This window comes from Cariama cristata, unplaced genomic scaffold (genome assembly GCF_000690535.1).
Source record: "Cariama cristata isolate BGI_N322 unplaced genomic scaffold, ASM69053v1 scaffold13474, whole genome shotgun sequence".
NCBI classification, from domain to species: domain Eukaryota; kingdom Metazoa; phylum Chordata; class Aves; order Cariamiformes; family Cariamidae; genus Cariama; species Cariama cristata.
Window position 1 is genome coordinate 50,665 of NW_009611316.1, and position 17,412 is coordinate 68,076.

At 38.8% G+C, this 17,412-nt stretch overlaps 1 protein-coding gene across 1 annotated transcript in view; it reads right to left on the reverse strand.

Moving 5' to 3' along the window:
* POLR3B (polymerase (RNA) III (DNA directed) polypeptide B) overlaps positions 1 to 17,026 on the reverse strand; it is a gene marked incomplete at its 3' end in the record, with an annotated part of 66,379 nt that extends 49,353 nt beyond the window's left edge. The window contains exons 1-8 of the mRNA XM_009698204.1: positions 16,997 to 17,026; positions 14,527 to 14,583; positions 14,380 to 14,444; positions 13,819 to 13,894; positions 10,540 to 10,640; positions 7,351 to 7,442; positions 6,031 to 6,148; positions 4,896 to 5,004 (exon numbers count right to left, since the gene is read on the reverse strand). Coding sequence (XP_009696506.1) covers positions 4,896 to 5,004; positions 6,031 to 6,148; positions 7,351 to 7,442; positions 10,540 to 10,640; positions 13,819 to 13,894; positions 14,380 to 14,432 — 549 coding nt within the window. The remainder of the gene's footprint in view (positions 1 to 4,895; positions 5,005 to 6,030; positions 6,149 to 7,350; positions 7,443 to 10,539; positions 10,641 to 13,818; positions 13,895 to 14,379; positions 14,445 to 14,526; positions 14,584 to 16,996) is intronic.
* Between the last annotated feature and the right edge of the window lie 386 nt (positions 17,027 to 17,412).

Below are 17,412 nucleotides of genomic sequence, written 5' to 3' on the forward strand. Positions count from 1 at the left end.
TATGTGTGCGTGTGCATGTGAGCACACACACACACACGTACATATGCAAGAGTGTGCATGCGAGAGTGTGAGCCCAGCTCTTCCTCCCCCAGCTCATGTCTTAATGATGATGTTAGGCGTTTCCATGGCACTCCCCTAGAATGTAGTTCTGCAGGCCATCAGGCTAAATTACAGAATGGAGACAGGCAGATGACTGGATTAAAAAGATGTCAGGGAAGTTCAAGGTTGACATCACAGACAGAATTGGTCTGGAGCTTTCATAATTCAAAAGATATGAGCTATGAAACTGCAGCCATGGGAACCCGTAATTCTGCAGATCCAGTAAGACCACCAGTCAGCTGTTCCCCTAGAGTTGCATCTTAACAGCTCCAAGACTAACACAGGTTTGTAAAAATGAAACTCGACCTGCTGTTCAAATCTTTTGCCGCAGGTCCTAGAGTAGCTCCTCATAGCTCCCACATAAACTAAAGATATTTCACCTAGCAATTCAAGTCATAAAATTCAACTTTTCAGTCCCCCTCAGTTACTTATAATTGTCTTCCTTAACCAGTTTGGGTGCAGCATGCAACCTTCATTTACTGGAGCTCCCAGGACTCACTCCAGTCTACCAAATCAAGATCACAAACTGAAAAGAAAAGTAGCCGTTACCTTAAACCGGCTCTAACTCCCTGCAATTGTAGGGAGCTCCCTGCAGAAGCAGCAGCACCACCTCACCTGTAAGCCTGATGTTTTTCAGGACAGAAACACCCTTGAGTACTACACAAATATCCCACATCTCCTGTAATGCTCATTGCTACCTAGAACTGTGTGAGCCTCCCAGGTAAAGCATGTGTAGCTCACAGCCTGACATATTCAAATAACCCACTACGCACAGCTCACAGAGCCCTGTGATCCGTGCACAACTGACACACAGCTAAAACAAAGGTCTCCTGGGGTTGCAAGTCAACTCAGGACATCCTAAATACCATTCTGGTTGCATGTACTTATTAACTAATGAAGCAGTGTTACACAGTAAGCAGGAAACAAATTAGTCGTATCTGTTTCCCATTACAAGGCAGTTTACAGCCCTTTAAAAACCTCAACAAATACATACTTTGGGGGTAGAACTGTCCAATTTATATCACTACTTCAAACCAAAAAACTGTATTTACATATACAGAGGCTCCACAAATGCTTCTGTCACTTTCAAGAAGAAAGGTTAGGGGAAAAATGTTTAAGCTAGCACAGCAACAAAGCACTAACTCCCCCACATCTGAAGAGCAGACACTTCAAGTCTGCCCTAGAACAGTGCCAGGACCATGCCTTTTGTAGCCTATCAAATTTCAGTTAGCCGTGGTCAATGTGCTAAACTTCACAAAACCACAACTTACACATGTTGGTACAACGAGCTGTTAAATCTCCAAATATGCCAATCACAAAGACCCTTACAGGTCTGGATGGCAGAAAAGCAAAGCAGCAGAACAAGGTAATTCAGGCTTGCAGTTTAGAAGGGACTATGGATAAGGATGGACTGCAAGGCAGATGCCTCCTTTAGGGTGACCCTACACAGTCCAGTCCCCCCATCTATCCAGATCAAGAGATCTTTAGATTCACACTACTTCCACCCCTCCCCACAGCCCACGTGTGTGAGTTTCCCTCCTCACCAGAAAATAAAAGGAAGGATGGGGAACACTGTATGTTCAGATCTCGCCCTAGCGTGCAGCTAAGATGTGTCCATGACTCATGCCTGAAACACAGAAGTGCTCTTAGATTCTAGTCTAGGGAGCTTTTTAGGAATTTTAGGCCTCAGCTCTGTCAGCGGGTGGTGTTGCTAATGCTCTCTACTTCACAGCCCTTGCTTCTGACAAAGATGTCTAAGGGATATTAGTACGTCTCCACTTTACAGTTGCAGTAGCTTTAAATCCACGTTAGATCATCGATTTCTTGCTTTCTTTTCTATAAAGTTACAATGATTTTCTGTACCTGATATACATATTAAGTCATTTGCAGCAACACTGGGCCATTTAAAGCTATTGAGACTAGAAAGACAATCCAAAAAAACCAAATTGCCCAACCTTCTCCCATTGACTCTGAGATAGTCCCTGACAAAACTGTCCCCTCTAGCTGGCCCACACACTGGATAGCAGCCCTCTATCAATTACTAGTCATTTTCCTGGAGTCTTGAGGGTCTTGGCATCTAGAGGTCGGTGAAAGCATCCAGGTTGCAGCCTGGATGCTGGCCTGGGAAGAAATGCAGAGCAATAGATTTTTGTCGTTACTTTCCCATTTTATTTTTTAATTGGAAATTATAAAAGTATTTGCTACAGTAAAAGTTAAGGATGTAAAGGCAACGAAAACTTCAGACCTTAGACTGCCTGTATAGCTTAACTTTGCCTCTTGCAGATGTGTATCTCTACACTACAAGACGCAGAACACTTACTGGTAACAAGGAAGACCCATGTTGCACCCCCAAGGCTTGGGTCTCAGCAAATAAGAATTATTCTTCTTGCTTTTCCAACAAATCTCCTATGTATAATACCGCCATGTGAGAGAGCTGAGGCTACACGGGGATCCCCAAGTTAGGGATTTTCTAGTTTCAGGTCTACAGCGTTTGTAACCTTGCTTCTAGAAGTTAAATACAATAAAGTAATACCACATTACAGCAATGCCCAAGAAAGAAAGAAAGATTAGAAGCTAGTCCCTGTCTAAGAATCCACTGAAAAGACTATCTGGGATTTTTAGTTTCTAGCTAGAGATCCATCAAAAGTGGACAGAAGATCCCTGAAGTTCACATGTCACTAAAGGAATGGTAAAGAAAATGCCCATTCATGAGTACAGTTAAGTGCCAGTCAAGAACAGAACATTCAGAATAGTTAAAGTGAGTGCAGCTAATTTGCTACTGGATTAAATGAATCTAAATCTGTGAAAAGCACTACAGTCAACTGCTTCTAAAAACTGTAACCCCTTATTCAATAGATACATGAAAAATTGTGCAACATTATCCAGAATATAAGAGATAGATATAGGCAGGGGGATAATTATAGCAAACATTGTCAGAAGGTGATCAAATAGTACAATGCTGCTTAAAATAAAACCCCAACAACCACCTCCTTGGGCTTAATAACCAGAGCAGTTACTATTCTGTGAGGAGGTATTTATCTGTACCAGGAGGGGGTGACAAAATGTAATAAAAGTCTATAAGTGAAGGTGGAATCCAGCTGTTTGGTACTCAAGCAAATGGATTAAGAGCCACATTAACACTTTCCTGCAACAGAAAAGTTGTGAACTCCATCCTGACACTTTTATGTGCATTTCTGTTCACAAACGATTTCTCAACCTGCTGTAACACTGGTCACTAAAACCAGATGATCTCCAGCTACTTGAAGAGATTAGCTTAATGAGAGATAACAGACATTTGTTTCTCAAGTCTAAATCCAATTATTAAACTATTTTCTAGTATCAAACCCAAAGCACTTCCTGCAAGAAAACTGATTCTTACAACTCTCAATCAGCCAAAGAACTGCGATAATACAGAAAAGTCTCTACTTGCCAATGCCAACAAACCAACACTGCTGGCAGAAACTGTTTGGATGCTGTAAGCAGGTGCTGCCCTCTCCTGGCAATTTATTTCCTCGAGCGATTATCTCCCTAAACCTGTGATGTAAACTATTACAGTGAAGATGAAAAGGGAGCTATGGGATTTACTTCTGTTGGTTGCTAGATCCAGTCAGAGGCTTTTTTGTGCCCTAAGCCATCTTCTCTGTGAACAGTGCCTCCAAGACTGCTGCCCAATTTCCTTCTGCACACACATGCAGCAGGTTGCAAACCCACAGGCAGCAGCGAGGCCCACAGGTCAGGAAGGAGCTGCCAGGTGTTGGGAGGACAGGTCCCAGCCTAAGGCCTGGCCATGCCCTGCTGTCTTCTCCAGCAGCTGGACACTGCATCTCCACCCACCACCTTTACTGGCGTTCAATATCACAGATAGATGGGCTACCAGCCTGCTTCTGGTCCTGTTGGGCAGTTAGGGAGACGTCATCATTATGCCTTCAGTTGTGTACACCCTCGAGTAAATTAAAATAAAAGAGAGAAGCAGAGGGTGAAAGAAAGCAGTTCTGGGAGTTTCACAGGCAGTGAGGGCCAAGGCATGACAGTGTCACCAGAATCAGGGGTTGATGTCTCTCACAGCTCTTTGTCAGTCCCACCAGAGATTACTTCAAAGCTGTCCATGCATTCACTGCACTGAAGATACTGGTGAGTGTTCCTCAATCAAGGAAGATTCTGAAGTATTCTGACTGAGGTAGAGCTCATTCACAGAAGAAGGAAGTAAACAGCCAAGAAATGCAAGCCACACTAGTAATCTTAAAGGATTTAGGAATAGGTCTAAGAATTGCAAGACTTCCCCACAGGCTATCAGTTTTGTTTACGGTTATGACTGGAAGTCATGTATAAAGAGTTCATGGCTATGTCATGTCCCCAGATCTGAAACAGACGGTGCTGAGCTACTCAGTAGTCCGCAAGTTGGAGGCTGGGGCAGGGGGAGACCAAAACCAGAAATTAAGACCCTTAACACAAGTTTGCAACACAGCTCATAACAAAAGAAACCAAAACCCTTCTCACTTTCTGTAGCAACAGGACCACTGGCAGCAGTGCAGAGGGACCTTACAAAGCAGTAAGGGGGTGGCGGGCATTTGTCTTGGCACAGCAATGCTCTCCTTGCAGAAAAATGCAGAGTTTCTTCTGGTTTTTGCTGTACAATAAAGATCACTTCCCAAGGGAAAAAAGCTTGCATTCTCTAAGCCCTGCCAAGTCCTCCTGTATGTATCTAACTTCTGAGAGCTGCTGCCGACCTTCATTCTTGAGCTACAGCACAGCTTTTTTTCTTTTGCTTTTTTTTGGTAAACCAACAGTTTTATTACCTTAAATATGATAGCAATGGGAATATCTTCTGACAGAGTGTTGTGCCTCAGGTAAAATCTTCCTTGTTTCACAACCATATTTGTTCTGCTCTTCTTCTCATGAGTGGAACTGAAGTTAAAAAAAAAAATAATTGTCCAACAGAAAGTTTGCACTGACACTCCTAGAATCTTCAAACTTATCAAGCTTGAGCAATCTTTCAGCTGAACTAATCTCACTTTCTCCTCTTAAAAATTACATTAAACCAGCCAGACATCACCACGTAACTCCAAGGTAACAGGGTACTATCACCTGTAATGAGGAAGGTCAGGCTTTGACTTAAGCAAGTAGAAGCCTGTACTTTTCAAAATAATCTTCACATGCTTTTGTCATCAACTTGGACGTAACCAGCAAGAACAAACTGTGCACAAGTACTGCGGCAACAACAGTAATGAGATAACAGTACCATGTGTTGTACATTTAACCTCATCCAGGCTTACTGTGGAACTGTAAAGCAGCTAGGAGAGATGTGTGAGAGGCCTCTGGAAAAGTAAAACCAGCCCTCACACTGAACAGTGAGAAGCACCATATTATACCAGCATGCAGCTTAAAAACAAAACCAAAAGGCAAACAAAATATAAATAAAACTTAGTCGAGGAGGAAAGGCCCAATTTAGACTACCTTGCCATTTTCAATAATTTGTGTAGTATAGCACAAAAATATTTTATTTTTGTTTCCTTCTCAATTGCCTTTAAAAGCTTTTTCACCAATTTGATTTAGAGAGTCAGACAAAATGTTACATCCAATTTCCACCACAGTCACTCCATGTTACTTGCTGCAAAATGAGACCAAACACCATCAATTAGGAAGTGCACTTTGCTATGTTAAAAATTTGAACTTGCTTTTCCTAGTCTGGAATGAATCCTGAAGCATATGAGCAACTTCCACTGATTTTTGTGGGAATATTGTACTACATGATTTGGGGATTGATGTTTTAGCATAAAAAATGACAGTAGCAGGAAAGGAGCATTGACCATCTACAGTTTTTTCCCATTAAACTACAGTAGGAAGAAAACTACACAGCTACTTCAACTACAACAATGAACTTCTAAAGCTTTGGTTTTATCTCCTTAATGTAACTGCAGGCATTTACCATACCTGGTAACAGAAGCGCCAACTGTGCCTTTTCTATCAGCTTCCACAATGATTCTGTTTTTGGATAACTGCTCTTGAATAAGAATGACTTTCTCTACACCTTTAACAATGAAATAGCCACCTATTTAATAGAAAAGAAAGATTTTGCATGTTAGTACCTTTCCACCTTACTTGTCTCCTTCAATATGCCTTTGAACAGAAATTATTAGAAAGTAAACAGTAAGTACACAAAGGACAAAACAGGAAAGTAAATTCTCCCTTAAAAAAGTAAAGAACAAACTCTGTGTGGAACCTATAACTACAAAAATGTCTACTAGACTAAAAAGAACTTTTGCTAGGCTCACACATAGTCTTCGAGATCTAAGACTTTACTTGGGAAGTACTTGGACAGAAAGAACCCACAGGCAGACCAAAAACTGTAAAGTTGTAAACAACCCCAAACCTGCAACGTAACCACACTTATTAAAAGATGTTATAGAATTGTTAGTTCTACAAATTAGGTAAAAATATTGCCTGTCAGAAGAGTACATCATAAGGACATCAAAAAAGAACTGGCCATTTCAGACGCTTGGTATTAAATAAAGAGAGTAAGTTTTCCGTAATTATCGACTTGCTTTCTCCAGCACTCCAGGGAGAAATTTCTTTTGTATTAGTTTTAAAAATGTACTTTAATGCCCTTGTTGTATCTTAGACAATACAACGAATCTGCACATGAGCCATGTTGGGTTCCTCTCTTCAATTGCAGCTACCTATTAATGCTCCTTCAGCACAGCACGCCTCATCTGTGTCTTGCCATCACAAGCAAGCACAGCACATGTCCAGTGCGTGTTTCAAAGGCAGCAGATAAAAAACAAAGAAGTTGCTTGTTATAACCCTTCATCTCCTCTCTACATTTCAAATATTATCATGTAACACTTTATTCTTGCTTTACAAAAGGCAGTAAATGTGAATTCCCGCTCTGGAGGACACCATTATGCTCCACTCTCCTCTGATCCACTTCCTTTTCATGAACAAACTCCATCTCTGTTCCCATGTAACACATCACTGTACAATACTATACACACTTCACAGCTTTTTCAAAATTTTGGTGTATTGTTCTTGTGGTTAAAAACTCCATCTGCAAATACAAACGCTCAATGCTGTCAACCATTTCTTACTATTTTCAAAAGCCTGTCAATTTCTTCTAGTTCCAAGCACACACTTGAGAAGTTCCCACAATGACTTCACAGTGTCAGGAAATATACCAATGGGGTATTTGTTTGCTGAAAAAGATTTAAAACTAAAAGCACAGATGGGAAAAAAAGAACATGAGTGCAAATGTACCTGGATCTAAAGGACATTCGTTGAGTTTGGCAAATTCTGCTGGAGTTTTCCCAGTAAGAACACAATTGGAGCTACGCAACATTATAGGCATTCTGCAAGAAAAACAGTTATACTTTTACTTTAGATTCAGATAGAAAAATATGAATAGTCAAATTCAGAACAGAAAACCATGCTGAACAAATTGGAGAAAACATGTTTAAGGTAATTAGAGCACATGCAAGCTATGAACAACAGGTTTTTCCTTTAATCCCACCTTATTTCATTAAACATGTAGTTTGAAAAGAGATCTGAAATTGGACACCTACTGGCAGAACCTATAGACTTCCTATTTAGTTTGTATGCAGCTACTACAGGCATCCATGACAAGCACAGGCACCAAGGTCACTGATTACTACTGTGAAGACTCCTGGTCCCCCAAAACAGTACAGTCTGCACTGAAGAACGTACCATTGCAGATCCACTGTTACCAGTTTTAATCACAAAAAGCTAGTTCAGGTCTGATTTCCCTCATAGCAGTCACACCTTATGGCTGCAGACAGACAGTGCCTCTAATACACAAGCCAGGCATGAAGTTTCCCCAGCAGTAGCTCTGATTTCTCTGGTGTCTTAGCACAGAACCCTGTGGCAAGCACGTTGTGAAGCAACATGCAGTGGTGGAAAAAATATTCCAAGAAATTAAAATCAAATTCTATGCTTAGGGAGGAAAAAAAAAGAAAGTAAAGATGTACATATAAGGCAAAACTTCTTCAGCATGAGGACAGTCAAGCAGCAGAAAAAGCTGCACAGAGAAGCTGGGCAGTCTCCATCCATGGAGGTCTTCAAGACCGGACAGCATAAAGGTCTGAGCAACCTGGTCTGATCACAGAGCTGACCTCATTTTGAGTAGGAGGTTGTACAAGAGACCTCCTGAGGTCTCCTCAAACCTGAATTATTCTATCACCCTGCAATGAAGTCAGGGAATGTTCACACTCATTTTGTTTTGTGTTTTTACACTGCAGTCTTACTAGGAATTTGGCTTATTCAACAACTAACTAGCAATGATTTTGCAGTTATTATTAAAAAGTTTACTTTTATAGTCAGCTTCATAACGTACCTTTCCACTCTCAGATTTTTCATTAAAACTTTTGAAAAAAAAGCATATTTTACTTCCAAAGAAAAAGCTGCATTTTGCACAAGATAAAAACAGCTTATCACTACATTTAGCAAAAGATCTCCAGGACCTTTAGTCTCTTCTACAAAAAAGTGGACTTTCAATCCAGCTTACAGAATTTCACTCCTTGGTGGACAGTCTTTGTAAGACCTATGTTCCAGGTGTTTGCTAAGACATATTTTGACAAAATTTATCCATGAGTTCTACTATGCAACTATTTGCAACCTCAGAGATACTTCATTCAAAGTTAATAAAAATTAAGATTAGGCAGCTCTTGTTAAAAAAGTTATACTTCTTGTATTTAAATCTTATCAACAATTCGAATTTCTTGGCCATTTCCATTTTTTTATATCTTAAAAGAAAACTGATGAACTCAAAGTTCTGTATTTTTGAAGAGGATAAAAAGCTATCTTGTCACTACAGTGCTCTATACAGATAACTTACTTGCTTCAGTCATTTCACTGAGAAAGTGTTTCCTAGATAAGAAGTTAATATGACAATCATAATCTTGTACCACACACGATAAACCTAATGCATTGGGTATTTATATCAGAAACAGTAACCAGTTGCCATAAGGAAACTCAAAATGGAGCATGTAAATGACATCACTGAAAACTCCAGTGAAACTGATGTCACCAAGTATCTATTCTTTATTTCACTTGCAAACAATAAAATATTTTGCAGCTAACATAAGACACTACAGTAAGTCATTCTGCTTTTGAGGACAGAATCTAATTTTTTTAATATCTGAAGTTATCAGGAAGAACAGGAAGAAAATAAAAAAGAAGAAAAATGGAAAATAAAGTCATTGAATTTCTGTGCATAAAGACACAGAAAATGGGTACACTAATTTAGAATGCTATTAAGCATTCAAAGGAAATGTTCCTTTTTAAAGACACAAAGATACTAAACTAATTTCTTTTGTATACAATTCCTAACGTATTTTGGTGAAAATGCACATCTACTTGAACTTTTTTCTTTGTCTATAGCACACACCATGAAATAATTCAAAGGATTCAAATGTAGATGGTGTTTTAAAACCTTTTCTTAAGAAATGACTTAGAACAATAAACTGTTACTACAGCTACAGAAGCTTAGTTTTGTAAATGCATTGCTGTGTATCATGTTCTGTTGACACAGTTAAAGTTTTTTTTTTAATATATGAAAGCTTAAAATTTCACTACAGGAAACACAGCTCCTAAAGTATCTACCTTCTCTTTCCTGTCAGTATTCCACTTTTGGTAAGATGCACAGTCACACAGTAAACAATATTCGTAAGGTACTGACCTTTAAGGATAGTAGGTTGATCTTTAAGAAACCTTGTCTACAAAAGACAGACATCTTTATTGCCTTTAAAATGGAATTTTGCTCTCAATAACTGCTAGAACTGCCAGGTATTTTGCCTTTTTGGTATGGTTAAGAGCTTGTTTTTCTCCCTAAGGCACATTATCTTTTCTTTAAGAAATTAGGTGTCCTTCACAATACGAATAACCTCAAGTCATTTGACAGCCTTTGGAAAAACAAAACCAGTAAAAAATCCTTAACATTTCTCCACACAGCTCAGCCTTGGCTCTAAACCAAACCAATTTTAAAGGAGAGTTTAACCTCATATAGAAGAACTAATGCTTGATTTACTGGTTTTACCATCCACCTTCCACAGACGTACCTCTATGAAAGACTGAGTAATTCGGTCACAATGCAAACATAATTATTTTCATGTTGCAATAATGTGACTTGCAGCTCCAATATTCTTTCATTTATTTCCCTCTTTGGTTTTATATCAATACAAACAGACAACATCCATCCTTATATCCAGTCTTCTTTGGAAGGAGACAGATTTCCAGAAGATTTTGCAAAACAAAACCTTATAACAGAACCTAACGATCACATTCTGTACAGCTGTTCATCTAGATTTGCCTGCTCACTGTTTCTTTCAACAAGAAAGCAAGGTTAGCCTACATTTATTTTGCAGTAAAAACTCTTCCCAACATAGCAGCAAATGAAAACTAATACCAGAAGCTCGACATACTGTACCTTACCTGCCAATGGGTAATGCATTGCGTATGATCCTCTGGCTACCTCGTGTATATTCAATGTCCACTGTAATCGGGGCAGAATAAGTCATGTCTCTCAGGCGGCACTAAAACGAGAACAGTCATGTGGTTAGATGTTGGCTTACAAGCTGAAGAGTCTCTCTGAAAACATCCTGTGCTTGCCCTGTCCCTGTAAGTGCTCACAAAGAAATCGAGCAAAGCGAAGCTTGACCAAGCTCTTCATGGTACCTGGACTACGTTTGACACAGTCTCCTGTTTAAAACAAAACCAAAAAAATCCCAAATACAATTATTGTGACATTCCAAAAGCAGTGAGTGGATCTGTGTCTTCAGAGGACAGCACTGCAGAGCATAACTTCTAAACTCTTTAATTAAAAAAACAGGTCTAATCAGCAGAGCTGACACAAAGATCGTATCATGCCACAGGCTCTGAGAGCAGTGCCCAGCTCAGGGACATTTCTATATGAAGACTCTCAACAGGTGCTGTCATACGAAGTTTGATAGAAGGGAAACACACGAGAGCAAGAGACACTGTGCTACCTTATTAATAGAATGAGCAAATCTCACTGCATGGTACTGTTTCTAAAGATGACTTACAGAAGGCTCATTACAGTATCACTTCCTGTAAAGATTCCCACAATTTGTTTGCAAATTCCTCAGATAGCAAGAAAAGCAGGATATACATATATAGGACATTATACAGCTCAAGGCTTCATCATTTCCAATCAAACCCTTCCAGTCTGCTCTCTCCAACCTCACTCTATGACTCTGTCACTAGCCCTTAAGGTATTGCAAATTTTCATGCAAGCCAAGGTTTATTGCATTTGCTGAATGCAACAGAGCAACTCACAGCAGGTCATTCATGACCTTGCTAAGCATTCTATACCTTTAAGCACCAGGATTATAGGTTTATCACTATTCAGACTTGTACATTTATGGTTCTAAGGTCTTTCAGTGTATTGATTATGCATTAATAAAAGGCAATTAAGATTGCGCTGTGCATTGAAGATGCAACTGTATGGAAAAATATGCCTCAAGAAACACTGCAAACTGGGTGCTCCTTCTCTCCACATTAAGAAGTAAACCACTTCTCTAGAAATAAAATACTGATGGGCACCAGCAGTTTTCAAACTATGACTTGTAGGAAACTAGGTCCCACTGTGCCCCAGCAATTTAATCGAATTTAAAAGTAACTGAGAATATTTCAATTTTCTAATTACTTTAAATTCATCTGTATGAATAGTTCCTGAAACTCACATAAGAACTGTATGAGGAGAGTTAGGCAGCTTCGTTAGTATTACTTGGGGGAAGAAAAAGCTTTGGGATTCTCTGTGTGTGCTTTGTCCACACAAGACACAGACATAAAATAAGAATTACACAGTGTAATATTCCAGCACTTGTATTTTTGTATCACCTTCCTTGAGGTCACTTCTTACATCAGACACCTAGAGGTAAAAGACAGGCATGACTTGATCTTCAAGGAAACCAAGGACAGAAAAACTCCCAAATTTGGTTGAAAATAGGTAAAATATTCATGCCCATATGAAAATCTCAACATTTAAGGTGTCTTTGGGAAGGAATTTTATAAGACTTGAACAGAGAACTGTAATGACTCACTTTTAAGTATCCAATCTTTTTGTTTTGTTTTTTAAATTGCACCCCTGGTTTGACCTGATCAGCATCCTATTTAAGAAAATAACTATGGCCTTCATGTGTGTATAATACACTGAAAAAAAAGATAAATGATGTACTAGCCTTAAGCATCAATGAGGACATATCCGAGATGCAAGAGCAGGTTTTTCTAAAGTCACTGTCAATATGCTCTATGAAGCATATATTTTGCACTCTTCTGCATGCACAGTCACTTTAGTTATAAAGTAAGCAAGCATTTTAATACCAGGATTCTTGGGTATGAGTTGTTGGCCACAAACAATTTTTTGCATGCAATTTCATTCACGTAAAAAAAATCTTTCCCGTTGCATTTTGTGCATGTTCATTTCTACTGATTTAAGGTTAGCTACACATTTGTGAGATGCATGAGCTGTCCTGTATTACACCTAATTGCACTGTTGATGGCCGAGTTACTGGCCTTACTTTAAACTCTTCCATCAAACTAAGTAAGATTTGAGTCAGGTCACTGGAGACAGAAATGTGGCTGTGCACAAGAGGCTGCCACTAGATGGCTTGTTTTTACAGAATCTCTCCAAAGCACAGAAAGTATTTCAGTGTGCCACATACACTACATGGAAAAAAAAAAAAGAATCTAACTTCAAGTATCAAGTGTATATAGCGAGGAAAAAAGCATCTGATACGCAAACTGATTTATTAGGTTGACAACAGACTGTATGTAGGTAAATGAGTGCAAGTTCCAAGCTCAGTTTCCATTCTGAGGCCAAAAAGAGGTTGTCAGTACCTCTATTGCAGTGGTATAAACCTCAAAGCACAGCAGCAGGAGGGGAATACTTTGCTCCTGAGCAATCTCTGAAGGGAACTGAATGGCTTTAGATAACTGGAACCAATCTTAAGAGGTCTAAACCTTATCTCAGCTTACGGCTTTCTTACATGTAGAGAAGCTACCTTGTATCCTGCCAAACGGAATAGACTCTGATTTCAGTCACAGCAGCATTTGTTCTCCAATATGCATCTTTATTGCAGAGGTACACAACCCATTTGTTAATCTACATGCTTACAGCAGTGCAAAGAAGTTAAACATACTCCCCATAAGGCTACTGTTCTTCTGCAGTTTCTTATAATTTTATCAACTTGTATCTGTTTCAGCTCAAAGTTTCCATGTTTGTTCTCTGATTCAGACTTAAAAAACTATGAGCGAAAAATCAGAGACACGTTCCCAAAGAAGACTGAGAGGGAAAGGGAGACTGAAGTGACCTATGGTGCAGACAGTAGCAAGGCTAATATTAGAAAGAAGTTAATAAAAACATCAAAGACCACTACATTGTAGTGTTAGGACTTCAGCTCTGTCATAAGGAGAGCCACAAGATTAAGCAAGAGAAGTACTTTTCACTGCTTTCATGGAAACCCACTCAAATACAGCTACCATGAAACACTGAATACAGCTATTTGCACATGTCAGGAAAAAAAAAATCATTACACGATGTTTAAATTTCTAAGGCTTCTTTCTACAGTGATGGTGGCATGCATTGTATCACCTAATGTAGTGCACACATACTCAAAATAAAGTTAGATGCAGCTACTATCCAAGACATTCCCAAGATGAAACAAACAAGACAGACGCAAACATTAATACCTCATGAGGCGATACAGGTCGTGTCACATTGAAGCTTTCTTCCACATCTGGAGTACCCACGTAGATATTGAGGTACCTGTAATACAAACAGTTCCAAAATGAGCAACGAACCAAGTACTTTTCAGGTGACCTGAAGGAAGCAGAATTCTACATATACTGAAAATGAAGCTACTTTCATGAGCGTAGGTTGATTAATAACGAGCAAAGTAACTCATTGTATTTGAGCTGTGTTCTAGTTAGTTAAAATTTAAACTGCACATGCAATAAACCCCAAGTTATCTTTGCAAATAGACAAAACGAAACTCCCATCTGTCATCCGAGATTACTAAATTATGGAAAAATGGTGACATAGCGTATTGTTAACAGCTGGCTATTAAGTCTGCTTCACATGATTATCCTTTAAATCTTGCCACCTTTCAATGCTCCAAACAAGAGATAAGTCATGGAAAATGCTCTCTTGATTTATACCTACACAGGTGCCTATAAACATTTTATAGCCAATAACAAACGCATGAGATAGTACACATGCTACTACTGATAAGAAAATCATTTCATGCTTACTTCAAGTACCACATTGGGTCAGCATCACTTGTAACTTTTTCATTGGCCTTCATGATTTTCTTTATCTGGAAGGGGAAAAAAATAAAATAGAATCACCTGCCTTTTCTGAGTACTAAGAGACGCTCTCTTCCCACCAAGAAAGCATACCTCTACATTGATGAAATAGTTGAATGAGTCTATGTGCTGCTTCACGAGTCCTTTCACCTGGAAAACACATACATGCAGCAAATAAAATTAGCTTCAATAACAGTAATCATAAAAGGCAGAAATTAAGGTATAAGCATTTATAAGTGCTTTTGGATCTGTGCTAAAGTCTTTCAGTTGACAAACTTCTGAGAAGTGCCTGGATGATCGGTCTGGTTCTACACTGTACATTTCCAGGTTTACACCAGAGCTGTCATTGTTCTTTGAGTCAGAAAAGTAAGTTGGTAACTGTATAAAGTAAACACCGAACAGGCTTTGAAATTCATATAAACAAATATGAGCCATTGCAAGTCAAAGTATTTTATCAGTTTGCCATTATTTTAAAATAATTTTAATCATTTATAGTACAATTAACCATGTGTGCTGCTTGAGAAAGAAGTTGTCTGCACCCTAACAAGAGCAGCTGGCATAAAGAAGAATGAGAGGGAGGGCCAATGAGACAGGGGAGATGAAACAGAAGTGGAGTGTCAAAGGCAGAAGTCAATAAGCAAGGAAACAGTCACAGGATGGCAGGACACTCATAAGATATCTCAGTTCGATTTGTAGGCAGGAAGAGAGACAACACGCCTAGGGGTAATATCACACAGAATAAACAGTACCCTATTCCTCCAGGTAATGAGTTGATACAGTACATTTCACGGATTTAAGTTCAAAGCATTTAGAGCAATCAAAAGAAGAGGGATTATACTAAGTAAAATGATCTGGGATTAAAGAAGAAAAGAAAGGTTTTGGCTTGAAGGAATACTGAGAGAAGCATTCATTTTGTTAATAGATTGGGGTCTGCAGAAATAAAAGGTGTAACTATCCTAACTACAGTGCAAAATCCAGCCTTGAAAAGAGTGCTAGCTGATATTGAGACACATGCTTACGCACTCACAGAGGGATTTAAGCTTTGAAACATCCCATGACCACTAACACATACAAGACTTAAAACTTCATACAGAAAACAGATGCATTTACGTAGTTCACACGATAGGCAACAGTTCATTCTGGAATTATCAGAAAAAAATGGGAACCTTAGAATGACAAATCCAGCTGATCAGTGAAACCTCTATGGGTTAAGACAAACGAGGAATGGCCTCAGAGCAAAATTCTTTAGATAAGAGTTTCCCTAATTTACAAAAACATTGCACAGCAAGAAAATATTATGGATTTATTACTGTCCAGAAATCAGACTGGCAGTTCTTTCCATTTTTTTATAAGGCAATATCAACAGCTTTATTGAAAGAAAAAGTCCACTATAGAAACTGTAATGCACAACATCAGCTTTGTATAACTGTATCACTGCTGGCCTAAATACACCAACATGCAACAGAAAGGCCAGACCACCATCAGCAGCCCTGGAGTAAAGGGCTCACTGGCTGAAAATAACGTGGGATGGATACACTTGGCATAAAGCACCCAGTAAATTGCACCTCACAATCAGCAGCCCTCCCTTTTTCACAGTCTCAAGAATTCAGACAATATCACTAGCTCAAGCTCGTGATGGAATTTCATGTGGTTGCTACAAGAGACACTAATAGGATTCATTAGGGTCCTGAAGCATCCTTGAACCAACGTGAAAACATATACAATCCATAACTGACTTTTGAACTTTGTTTTCCTGCCAGGATCAAACACTCAAGGGGCAACAAAAAGAGAAATGCAGGTATTGAAACTGGGAAGGAAAGGAATTAACAAAGTGAGGCTGAAAAGAACCTTGCTGAAATGGGCAACATTTCCAAAGACTGATGATGGGTGCAGAGGTGGCTGCAGTTCCCTGAAGGTACCTATACACATCACAGACTTTACCTGCTGTCTTTATGATACAATTTTCATTACTGCCTTTCTCCTTCCTCACTTCCAACTTTCTGTTAGTCCTGTTATTAGATCCAATGGCATTTTATAAAGAACTGTGCCTTCAACTAATACCAGATTATATGAGCAGCACTGAAATTAAGACACTAGTAAACTCTGAGTTCAGTCAAGCTATGACTTTATGAGGGAAAACATACATATATTCAAGCCTTTGCAGAATGCAGATCTGTGGTTATGTGCTTCCTATGACAAACACAACTGCAAACATAACACCACAGTCTTGTATAAAAGACTGTGAACAGGGTATCTGAGTGTCAGTAAAACAGTAAAATAATCTGGAAACATTACATATATACATTGTTCATTGGGAATAGCCATACAAAAATGCAAACCTCTAAAAGGATGCCTCCACAAATTAATTTGTAAATTAATCAAGAAACTAATCTATGTAATAAGTTTATCCATAATTGCATGGAATTAAAAATAAAATAATTGCAAAATCCACACAGAAGGTAAGGACTGGTATTCTGGGAAACAGCAAAAGCTAGAAGAGGGGAATGTAAAGTTAGAAAGGAGATGAAGTATTCACGCCATGAAATGAATGCGTAACACTAACCTTTAGAAATGCTGGAAGAAGTCTCCATTTTTCCTGAAAACAAAAAACAGTTTCAAATATCTTTCCAAAGAGTGATCAAACATCTCAGATGCCTGAGCTTCTTTGGGTTTTTTCTTATTATTTTGAAACAGCAACATTATTTAAAATCAGATCCATTCAGAAAAAAAAAGACTGCCTAATATCAACCTAGATGAGTAAAAACAAAACAGGGAGATGGCTTGGATCACCTTAGTAAGCCATATGTGCTATGCAATATTTACTCAGGACACAATGGGACATTGTCTTTTCTAAAAGCAACTTATGTAAAAACACATATTTCTTAGAAAATTCCTTACTACCATGTCCTCTTTTAAGAACAGCTAACATTTTTTTGTCCTGTTAACACTGTAAATTATATTCCTAGCAAGGGAAGACTT